Raw genomic sequence first — 12610 nt, 5'->3', positions numbered from 1 at the left:
TACGCCCTAAGCACGCCCAACGCCCAATGCTCGGGGCTTGCTTAATAAATCTTACACAAATTATGTGTTAAATTTTTTAATTAACATTATTGACCCTCATAATTCTTAAATAAGTGAATGATACTTAATAATTTTTTAATCTATAGAGATAAAGAAGATTGTGAGTAACTCAAATAACAAGTCGTAGTGTCACATCTTTACTAGTTAGTAGCACATTGAAGGTGATTATTTAATACGTAACATTTCTTTTGAAAATATCCAACAAAAATTTACTTTTTCACTTATCATTGGTCTTCATGGTATGTCTCAAAATTATCATATTTTATTTAGATATTTGAAATTAATTTTATATTTAAGTGATGTTTTTATTATAATAGTAGTAAGTTTTATTGATTATTTTCTTTTAGGGGGTAAATTGTATAGTATGATAAAAAAAGTATTTTTAGAAATAGTGGTTCTTTTATTATTAGGAAGTTAAGATATTAGATTATTTATACTTGTATAATCATATTAGAAATTTTATTTTCTATTAGTTTCCTTAATAATATTTTTAATTATTTCAAACTACTAATATAGTTTTATAATTTTGTATTATTATATTATTATACTATATTATAAATTAAAATTTTAAAAATTTATGAGGCTTACCCCCCACATCTCGAGGCTTGCGTCTCATCCTATACTAAGTAAAACTCCCCTGCCTTTTAAAACACTGATAAGATAGTTTAAAATATTAATTAAAATTGATATAAAATGTATCTTGTTTTATTTAAAAATAATTATTATACTGATTTTTAGAGTCGCCACTTAATTTTTAAGTAAAATTAAGAAAATTGTTGTTTTTCCAAAAGATTAAAAACAGAAAATCTAATGAAAAATAATTAAGGGGGTTCGGGGTTCATATTAGCATTTTGGAAAGGGTTTGAAAGCACCTGAAATGCCCGATAACACGCAGTTATTCGGCAATTAATTATTTGGCCAAAATAATTTTAACTTAGCTTGAATTGCAAAATTGAACTATTTTGTAGTTAGGACCATTTTAAGGGAGAAAAATAAAAAAGTTGAAATATTATCTAAGTAAACTTATTTATTTATTATTATTTTAAGCCAAGTAAAGGATGAATAACTTAGCTAAGTAATTAATTCAGAACGAGTGTTTTTTGGGGATTTGAATTTTTTTTAAAACCTTAAGATTAATAGCAGATAATAACTAGTAAAAAAAAACACAACAAAGAAAGGAGGGAAAGAGATTTGGGCTCAAATCTGGTTTTCCTGTCCGCATGGACCAGTATTTGGGCTCATTTTCGTTTTGGGTCTTTAGCCCATTTGAGTCACCTGCACCTGTTCTAAACTAACATAAAAGAAATATATATTTTTATCTTTGGCTCTTAGGCCCAATTCTTTCACATGCCCTAAACTTCTAACAGAAATAATAATAATGGGCTTAGGCCCAATAAATAACAAAATACAATTTCTTTTTGTGCAAAAAGTGGGCCTTTGACCCAATCTTTTCAATTCTCCTCTGCCTCGAATTCTTTCAATTCCGAGACCTATACGTCGATTTTTTTTACGGCTAGATGACTCGGGAGGAAAGGATTTTAGCCTTTATGGCTCTCTCGAAAATGTGGGGGAAAAAAATAGAAGTTCATGGTGAACTCAGGCGTATTTCACATGCAACGAAAAGAAATAAAATTAACCTCAACATATTCAAACCATAGCTTGACAATGATTTATCAATCACAAAATAATATGCACATCAAAGGAAATTAGCACTTGACATCTTAGGCCCAAGAGGATAAAAATGATGGATTGGATAATTGTGGGGAACCACTGGCAAGTTCGAAGCAGAAGAGGAAGCAATACTAATTGTTTTTTATATATATTAGATAATGTTATCAGTGCTATGCACGGGCCCAATAATATAAATGATATGTTTTGGGGCTAATAATAGAGTTTTTGAAGCGATTGTTTGCGTGGATAAAAGAATAAGTTTTTTTTATCACAAACCTGTACTTTCTTTGACGCTATTTAAGGCATAATAAGACTACCCACATACAACATTTTTGAAATATTTTATGTTGTCAATTATCATGATTTATAGTATTTTTACGATAGATTCACTTCAAGAATCAGTGGAATTTTTTGTATTTTTTTCAAAACATATTTTATGTTGTCAATTATCATGATTTATAGTATTTTACGCAATTTTTAAATATAAAAAACACTAAAAAAATAAGACAAATAAATTAAAATGGACCCAATATATGTTATTTTTGTTGTCTCAATTTATGTCACACAAATAAAATTTGGAGAGTTATCCAAATTTTCATATTTTTTTTAAAAATGTTTTAAGTTATTAATTATTGTGATTTATAATATTTTTATGTAACTTTCAAATAACCTACATTATTGGTCACTTTGTCATAATTTATGTGATATGGATAAAATTACAAAATTAACCCTTTTAAAATGTCTTTAAGATATTTTAAGTTGTTAATTATTATTATTTATAATACTTTTTTGGTAATTTTAAAATGATATGTGTTATTTTTTTTGTCCCAATATATGTGAGCCTGATAGAATTCTGAGAGTGAACCTATTTTATTATATAGCTTTTAAATATTTTAAATTGGTAATTATTGTAATTTTTAATGCCTTTTAAGTTATTTGTAAATGATATATGTTGCTTCCTTTGTCCCATTTTATATAGTATAAATAAAATTCCCGAAACCAACTCAATTTTTAATATTATTTTTTAAATATTTTTAATTATTAATTATTGCGATTTATAATATTTTTAAAAAATTAAATAGAAAATGTACAAAACTTTTATCAGCCTAAAAAATGACCACGATAATTCGAAGCCTATAGAAAGCAATAAGGTTGTACATAATTTTTAAATACTTAATATATATTACTCCGCTTGTCTCAATGTATGTAGCATAGATAAAATTTCAAGAGTCAATCAAATGTTGTTAATTGCTAAGATTTACAATACATTTTACGTAGTTTTCAATAATATCACATTAAATAATACATATTACTACTTTTGTCTCATTTTATGTGACATTGATAGATTAATTTTAAGAACCAGTCAATTTCTTCTTCTTTTTTTTGTGTTTTTTAATAGATATTTTAAGTTGTCAATTATCACGATTTATTGTATTTTATACATAATTTTTAACGATAGATTAATTTCAAGAATCAATCGAATTTTTTTATATGTATTTATTTTTGAAATATTTTATGTTGTCACTTATCATGATTTATAGTATTTTTACGATAGATTAACTTCAAGAATCAGTGGAATTTTTTGTATCTTTTTCAAAACATATTTTATGTTGTCAATTATCATGATTTATAGTATTTTTATGCAATTTTTAAATATAAAAAAAACTTAAAAAATAAGACAAATAAATTAAAATGGACCCAATATATGTTATTTTTGTTGTCTCAATTTATGTGATACAAATGAAATTTGGAGAGTCATTGAATATTATATATTATACTTGGGCATAAACTCCCTTTTAAAATAATATATATATTAAAATGATTTAACCTACACATATGCCTTATGTAGCCTCATTTTCATGTTATTTAAACAACGGAAAAGGGTCAAAATTGCCCCTGAACTATGCGAAATAGACCACTTATACCCTCCATTACATTTTGGGATAAAAAATACCCCCGCAGTTATCCCAGGAGACCACAAATACCCTCAAGAGTTAACACCCCAATTTTTTAGTGACGTGGCAAGCCACATGGGACTAATCCCTCCACCTAACCATTGCCAACTAAGATTCACTACAAAAGAACTTGACTTTTAGTGGCGACAAAGTCGCCACAAAATCCCAAAATATTGCCACTAAAGGTTATGAGTGATTTTTAGTGGCGACTAAGGCTCCAACAACCATTCGCTAGTAAAACCTATTTTTTCAACAAAATAATATGATAATTAATTTTCGATGGCGACCTAATTTTCTAAAATAAATAACTTGCAATATCCATATTAAAAACATCCAATATTATTACGAAAAATAATCAAAATTACTTCTCGATTCAAATCTCCTACTATATATATATATATAATGCGTCATTGTACATTTTATACATTTACATATGACATAAAAATAAAACATATAGTGTCTTCAAACTCCTACTTAATCGATATCATATTTGATTTTTTTAAAACAATGAAGAAAAAAACATAAAATTAAATTTAATGTTAAAAACTTTTAGTGACGATTTTCTGGGCTTTTGTGGCGATTGTTGTTGCCGCTAAAGGTCTAGTTCTTTTGTAGTGAATCCTAGTTGGCAACGCTTAGGTGGAAGGATTTGTCCCACGTGGCTTGCCACATCAACAAAAATTTGGGGTGTTAACTCTTGAGGGTATTTGTGGTCTCTTAGGATAACAATAGGGGCATTTTTTATCCCAAAATGTAATGAAGGGTATAAATGGTCTATTTCATATAGTTCGGAGGCAATTTTGACCCTTTTCCGTTTAAACAATTCAAAATACAAAAAGCAAAGGAACTAATGTAGATCAAAATTTGAAACAATTAATTCAACTACAAGGAGTTATTTGAAACCGAGGGTCGATTAATCAAATCACTGCCAACAACTTGATGCACTGAAATTTTAAAACAAGGTCATAGCATATAAATTTAAAGATAACCCATTCGGCTAATCATGGTGACAAATTTATGTTAAAGCAAGATTGTTATGCAGGTTGACAGAGACAAATGATACTAATGTGTTTCAACTAAAATAAAAGAAACATTTGCCGGAAGATTGGTCTCTTTGTCACAATTTATCAAGCAATGAGAGGGACGGGAGGAAGGAGACAAAAAATCGTATTGGGCCCTGATTCGTTTGACGCCGTGTACTGCTCCGTCTGGAGGCCATGTCGAATTGCGCTTTGTTGTTGACAGTCGTTTGCTTTCCGTCTCATCGTCGTGAATCTCTTTGTTCCGTTGTGAAAGTTGGAGCCGCTGTCCTTTCTGGGTTTCTCTTCTTGAACAGGAAATTGGGCCGGGTCCAAGTAATTTGGTGGGCTGGAGGGGTTAGTTCGCCGGCATAGCTGTGTGAAAAGGAAGAAGAAAGGAGTGGGGTCGCTGGTACTGCTGTACGTATATGCATTTGCTGTTGTTTTATTTTGGAATGGGTCGGTGTATGTATGGTTGATGTACAACAGGTGGGTTTCTTTTGGAATTGCTGTTAGGAATGGGTTGTATTGTTGTTTGGAATGTGGTGTTGGGCTGAAAGTTTTGGGCTGCTGGAAATTTAGAAGAAGGACTCAAAATTTGGTCTTTTAAGTGGGTTTAAAGGTGAGGGTAAATAAAAGGGAAAATTAGCAATTAAGTCATAATATCTAACATAATTAGTTAAAATAACAATACTTTAAAATATTTATTTAAAATGACAGAATGACAATATTTTTATAAAATAATATGTATTCAGATTTTAGTATTTAAAATTAATTTTATTTATGGAAAGAGTCCTATATTGGATCAAATTATATATTAATAACCCTTTAAAGAAAAAAATTAAACCAATACACATTAACCTTTTTTCAACTCCATTCACGTTTCTTTCCCATTTTTCACGTTTCTTCCCCACCTTTCACGTTTCAAGTTTATCTTTCTTCAAGGTGCTAAATTGTTGTTCATCAAGAAATCTTCTTTATTGTTAAATGAAATCTATTTATTAATTCAAGCAGATTTCTCGATTGGCAAGGTGATTTCCATTATCCATTTTGATTTACTTTGATTTGATGTTTAAATCACCGATTTTATATATTACGAATTTCCAGTCGAATTTTTCAATTTTTATGTGATTTTGTTTAGTTATTCATCAAATAGTTATGATTTTCAATTTTTTTGTGATTTTCTTTTAATTTTTCAGATTTTGGAGAATCTAGAACTTCATATGTATGTTTATTTTGTTTGATATTTAATACATTCTAATTTTTGATAATTTTGAAATTCAAATTATGAAAAATTTTGTTTTTATATTTGAGATTTAGTAGATTGTAGTAACTACATTAGCACACATACATCATACATTGTTTTATTGTAGTAACGACGAATACTTCATATGTATGTTTATTTTGTTTGATATTTAATACATTCTAATTTTTGATAATTTTGAAATTCAAATTATCAAAAAATTTGTTTTTATATTTGAGATTTAGTAGATTGTAGTAACTACATTAGCACACATACATCATACATTGTTTGATTTTTTTATACATTCATATTTAATAATTTCGAATTTTGCTTATAGGGTTACTAATGCACAAGTGAATACAGATTCAGATTCGGTTTTGATGGAAAATAATCGGAAAAAGAACATAGTAGATGAAGAAGAAGAAGAAAGACAAAGTCAAATAAGAAGGTTACAAAATTGTATTCATACCACAATTGTATTCATATTAATATTTGTTTGTCAATTGTTTTTCTTTTACTCATCATTTGTATTTTTATTTTAAAATATTGTATTTCTATTTTAGTTTGTAGTAATTTAAATAGGTATATAATGTATTCGTCACAATTCTATATATTATGATTGAATACATAATTTATAGAATTGTGACAAATACATTATAAGAAGGGAAATGGAAACTTATTGGTATTCATTTTTTCGTTTGAAATACAAAATCATATTGAAATACAACCTGATATTTGAAATACAACTTAGTAAGACATATTTTGTATTTTATTTGGCTAAAGCAATATCATTTTATGAATACATAATATATAAAATTGTGCGACGAATACATCACAAGAAGGGGAATACAAAATTATTGGTATTCATTCTGCGTTTGATATACAAAATGATATTGAAATACAACCTGATATTTCAAATAAAAACTATGCTAGAAAATACTTTTTGCAAATTTAAAGTGAAATAATAATATAACAAAATTGGATATTGAAATATAAATACAATTTATTTTGAATAAACTTATTCTATGTATATATATGTATTCATCGCAACTGTATTTTTCAATATCATTTCGATCTACAACTAATTTGTACTTATATTTTGGTATATACTACACAACTGCCTTTATTTTTGTACTTGAACTAGAATGCCAAAGAGTTGTATTCATCATAAATCAATACCAACATTTTTTGTATTTTAAATTAGTTATACATATCATTAGGTATTCGAATACATTTCGGATGAACAACATATTCAAAGAAGTTCAAACATTTAAATATCCAAAACAGAGGGCATTAGAAACTTTCCAACACTTCCACTCATATAAGATATAAAATACAAACTACTGTTTTCAAAAAAAAATTTGAAATTCTTAAGAACAAAGAAAAAAACGCTTGAAAGAAAAATGGCAACATATGCTCTTTCAAAAACGTAACTGATGTTAAATTTTTTTAAAAAATTACCTTTTTTGAATTTTTTTGTTCCATGATTTTCGCTATTCAGTTATTAATTATTTGTATTCTTTCAAATTAATCAAAATAAAATAAATATATAACTCAATCCTTGACAAATTAAAATATTGACATTTTAAATAAATAGTGAAACTATTGCTAAGGAGTCTCATTAAAAGCTAAAATATTGCTATTTTGAAAATTTTCCCTAAATAAAATACTAGATTTGGAATTAAGACTTGGCCAAATGAATTACAAAATTAGTCAATTTACTAACCAAATTGAGTTTAACTTGTGAATTTGGCTAAAATTTAAATAAGACGAATTAATATAATCAACTAACGAGCTTCTTTATTTTAACGAAATAAAATAATAAACTCAATTAAACTTAAATGACTCAAAATAAAAATCATAATTTAAATCAAACTAATTCAAGTAAAATATTCAACTAAAAAATAAAATCTTTTGAGATGATTCTCGAATATTCGCAAAATGAAATAATTATACACATAATTGTAAGAATATATACATTAGTTTAAAAGATCATAAAAATGACGAAATTACTTTAAAATGATTTGAAAAATATTTTGAATTTGATAAAGTCAATAATTTTAAATCGTTGAAAATTTAAGAAGCTCGAAAATTAATTATTATCGAGAAGGGTCAAAATTGAGTGTCAACATATCTCAAGAAGACAAAAAGTTGGGCATGAATTGAAATAGATTTCTGGGGCTACTTAGAAATATGGTACCCTTTTTTTTCCATGACCAGACAGTAACACAATTGTCTTTGTTAGGACAAATAATTGACATGACATGTGCCCTAGCATATAAAACAAATTGGAAAGTTTAAACAAAATCACAACTTTTCCAATTAATTTCTTTCTAGTCTTCCTGGTTGACCTCAAGTCAAGATCATATATAATTTCACTTAAACAAACTAAACCACAATAAAAACGCGTTTATTTTCTTTCATTTTTATTCTTTATCTATGGATGGAAATGTTTGTTCTTAAATAGTTAAGTATACACCACTTTTTCCATTACTGGTTTTTATTTTTATAAACTATGTATAGTAGTTGAACAATTCAAATGACCCAAACTAGGAAGGGGTCAATAATATTATAAAGAAAGAAATATCCTATAAATCAATAGATTCTTATGCTTTCACTTTCATTACTTTTTAAAAAAAAATTGTTCGGACTATTTTTTTCCTGAGTCGAGGGTCTATGAAAACAACTTCGAGACAATATCTCAGATCGTCACTCAACTTTGAATGGTGCACTTAGAAAGTTACTCAACTTAGGATGGTTCAATTTGAATATCTTATTATTTTTTGAAAAATAATTTAAAATAAAAATTAGATTTCAACAAAATTTAATGAAAATTTTATTTAAATTGGTTGAGTAACTTTTTAAGTGAAATATCAACAGTTTAGTGATTTCTAAGTGAAATATCAATAATTGAATGACTTTGAGTTATAAAACAAAGTCGAGTGACTTTCTAATTGAACTACTCTAAATTGAGTGACTTTCTAAGTGAGTTATTCTAAGATGAGTGATCATCTGATAAATTATCTCAAACAATCTCTCTATCTCTGAATTAGAAGTAAAGTCTGCGTATACTCTATCTTTTCAAATTCACTTTGTGGGATTCACATGTATATTATTATTGTATTTAGAGCCCAACATGTCTATGCCACTAGCTAGGATCCACCCATACCTATGAAAGGAATTTTAGCTCATTCCTCCCTAGTGCCACTCGCTCTCAATGTCATCCTCCGCGGTGTGCGCAGAATTTTACACACATAATGTCATTTCCATCACACTCAATATTATTTATATATTTTTATTTCTTCTTAATATATATTTTTATCACATTGATAAGATAAATACTATAAAGTGTTTTTCCTATACTTTTTGAACATTTGAATTTAAATTTTAAATTATTGAATTGACCTAATCCACTTTAATAATGAATATTAGTTAAATTAACTCTCCATAAACAAAAAATATCACATAAAGTCATAAATTAAAACAAAAGGAGTGTTACTTTTATATTTCAGCAAGTGTGTTTGAATATGAAATTGCAGTAATTTTAAGATATTGCCTCTTATCTCAAATCATTACATTTATTTTCTATTATGTTTAAGCAGTGTCATCTACGATATATTATATATAGATATAATATGTTTATTATTGTTAATAAAAGTATTATTAACACTAAAAATGTATGAACGAGTATTGCAACATATATAGACATAAAAGGTCCCATGGGAGTATCGATCAATCCACAATATTTTACATTGATATATATAAATATCAATTTCATATATGGATGAATTAGCATTACTGCAACGATCATGATAAGGAAGTTGGTTTTGGGAGGACGATGAGTTACACTGAGACTAAAATACAGAGGCAGATTCATGATTTGAAAGATAAGCGTGTCATCCTTCAAATGCCGCGTGATGTCCATGAATTATCAATTATTATTTTTACAAAATAGAAATAATGATGATATCTAAGTAATCCTTTTGTTACAATGAATAAGCTACAATAATCGAATTCTAGTTGATGATGGACTCTAATACATATAGATATAATATGTTTATTATCATTGATAAAAGTATTATTAACATACAAAAAAAATGTATGAACGAGTATTGCAACATATAGACATAAAAGGTCCCATGGAAGTATCGATCAATCCACAATATTTTACATTGATATATATAAATATCAATTTCATATATGGATGAATTAACATTCCTGCAATGATCATGATAAGGAAGTTGGTTTTGGGAGGACGATGAGTTACACTGAGACTAAGATACAGAGGCAGATTCATGATTTGAAAAATAAGCGTGTCATCTTTCAAATGCCGCGTGATGTCCATGAATTATCAATTATTTTTTTAATGATGATGATATCTAAGAAATAAGCGTTATTCAGAATGATTAGGCGTTAAACGTTAACTTACACCTCCTAAGTATAGGGTGTCATTCTCAATTGCGTGATGGGCGCAAAACAGGACAATGTTTCTTGCCTATATAAGAGGCTTCTTAATTTATGTAGTCACAAAATACATCCTCTAAGAAACAAAAAATAAAAAAAATGTCATTAACAGAGCTTGAACTTCCTGGGTTCCGTTTTCATCCCACTGAAGAAGAACTTATCAATTTTTACCTCAAAAGAATTATCAATGATGATAAAATCGATTCTAATACCATTGGTTTTCTCAACATATATCTCTATGATCCTTGGGAGTTACCTGGTTAGTAAACTCCTTAATACCATCGTAGTGTTTAAATTATATACATTGATAGTATAACTTTTATTTTTTTGTATCATAATGTAAGTTTAAATTTATGATAGCGGGTTATTTAGTTTCTTATTTTGGACCATACATTTTGTTTCTTTAAGTGGTTAAAATCAAAATCAATTTAATTATTTTTAAAATTATTAAAATCAAACTAAATATAATATACGATTTTGATTCGGTTATGAATTTAATGTGAAGGTGAAATGACATTCCTAATCTCACCAAGAAGTGTCATACATACCATTTTTGGCCTTGACAAGGAAGAGGCAATATTTAAAAATGTTCATAAAGAATATTATATTATGTATATTACTTACCTTTTTGTTGGTGTGTGTGTGTGTGTTAAATAGGGATGGCAAGAATAGGGGAAAGAGAGTGGTATTTTTTTGTACCAATAAACAGGAAACATGGTCCTAAAGGGAGGCCCAATAGAACAACAAGAAATGGTTTTTGGAAGGCAACTGGTTCTGATCGTCAAATTCGTTCTTCATTAGAACCAAAAAAAGCCATTGGTCTTAAGAAAACTTTGGTTTTCTATGGTGGAAGGGCACCTAAAGGCACCAGAACAGATTGGGTCATGAATGAGTACAGACTTCCTCATGGACATAAGGTACTTCAATTTATTATGCAAACACATTATATCGTTATTTCGTTTCTTCGTGTATTTACTTATTCATATTTTAAACTCTTGAATAAAAAAATTAATTGAATAAAGAATTTTTACGCTATTGGTGTAATTTAGTTATCTAGTTTAGTTTTCAAGTAGCTGGTTCTACTTGATTATTATGGACAATTTACTTGTAATTATTTATTATCATACGATATAATAGTGCTAAAATTATATCAGTGTATATTATTGTAGTATGTTTGACCAAGTTTATTGGCATTAGTTAATTGCTATTGAATTCAATGTTGCTAAAGGCTTTAGGGACATATACAAAGAGTGTTAATTACTGCTAAAAATACGTATTTAGTGGCAATTAAGCTATTGCCATTAATTAATTGCCACTGAAAATCATTTTTGATTTTGTGAGCTAGAAATATTTATGTTAGAAAGTTGAGATGTTTGACGAGCATTTAGTGGTAAAAATGTGTTTTCGAGTAGTAACACAAACTGTTTTCTAGAAGGTGCAAAAAGTAGTGACTTTTTCTTAGGGAAATATAAATTTTTGCTCTAATATTACAAACATGTATTTTTTAAATTGATTGATCAAACACAAAATGCTACACAGTTAAAACTTCATGTTTCAAGTAACAGAGATGTTGGATGCAGGATCATGACATAGTACTCTGCAAAGTGTATAGAAAGGCAACCTCCTTTAAAGTATTGGAGGAAAGGGCAATGATTGAAGAAGATGCAGCAAAAACATATTTGGCATCAGCTCCTCATGATGAATCACAGGACATGCTTGCTTCTTTGGAATCATCATCATCAAAAAATGACATGTATTTCAAAAGTTGTGAAGAAGAAAATCACGAATTGTTAGGATCAAATGCATTTGTGGAACCACCCAAATTTAGCATTGACTCATTGTCAAGTCCTCTTTGGAGTACAGGGCAAGACTCGTGGACTCTATTTTCTTTGTCCTGAAAATAAAATCACCTAGTAATTGCATCCTCTAATGTTGGAATTATTGACTTTGTGGAAAAATAATTGTAATCTGATAGTTTGATGTTCCCTAATTCTTTGGGTTATGATGGCTTCTTTATGAAATCAATTGTGATACAGTCCATCCGTTAAAAAAGGATCCATTTGACCCCAAAAATACTTGGGAAGTGGTGTTTGTCCCAAGTTTCAAATACTAGAAAAAATTAGTATTTGGACCAACTTCTAATATTTGTGAATTTTGAAAAATCTAAAAATTATCTCTAACTTTTATATTTTATAAAA

The 12610-nt window shown here is 27.9% G+C and overlaps 1 protein-coding gene across 1 annotated transcript; it reads left to right on the top strand.

Annotated features, from left to right (window-relative positions):
* The first annotated feature begins 10504 nt into the window (after positions 1–10504).
* Positions 10505–12310, top strand: LOC125825265 (NAC domain-containing protein 6-like). The gene is made up of 3 exons (XM_049504615.1): positions 10505–10671; positions 11070–11329; positions 11993–12310. Exons 1-3 carry the CDS (start codon positions 10512–10514, stop codon positions 12308–12310), a joined length of 738 nt encoding a protein of 245 aa, XP_049360572.1. The 5' UTR covers positions 10505–10511.
* Positions 12311–12610: the final 300 nt, after the last annotated feature.

This window comes from Solanum verrucosum, unplaced genomic scaffold (assembly GCF_900185275.1).
Source record: "Solanum verrucosum unplaced genomic scaffold, falcon-dt-bn FXZP01000113.1, whole genome shotgun sequence".
NCBI lineage: Eukaryota > Viridiplantae > Streptophyta > Magnoliopsida > Solanales > Solanaceae > Solanum > Solanum verrucosum.
Note: the sequence above shows the minus strand (reverse complement) of the source record. Positions and strands in the feature narration are given on the sequence as shown.

Bases quoted from the DNA above. Each gene is read 5' to 3' on its own strand.
- LOC125825265 (XM_049504615.1), top strand. From the start codon at position 10,512: ATGTCATTAACAGAGCTTGAACTTCCTGGGTTCCGTTTTCATCCCACT. The intron at 10,672-11,069 runs GTTAGTAAACTC...TGTGTTAAATAG, and splicing joins TGATCCTTGGGAGTTACCTG to GGATGGCAAGAATAGGGGAA. The intron at 11,330-11,992 runs GTACTTCAATTT...TGTTGGATGCAG, and splicing joins GACTTCCTCATGGACATAAG to GATCATGACATAGTACTCTG.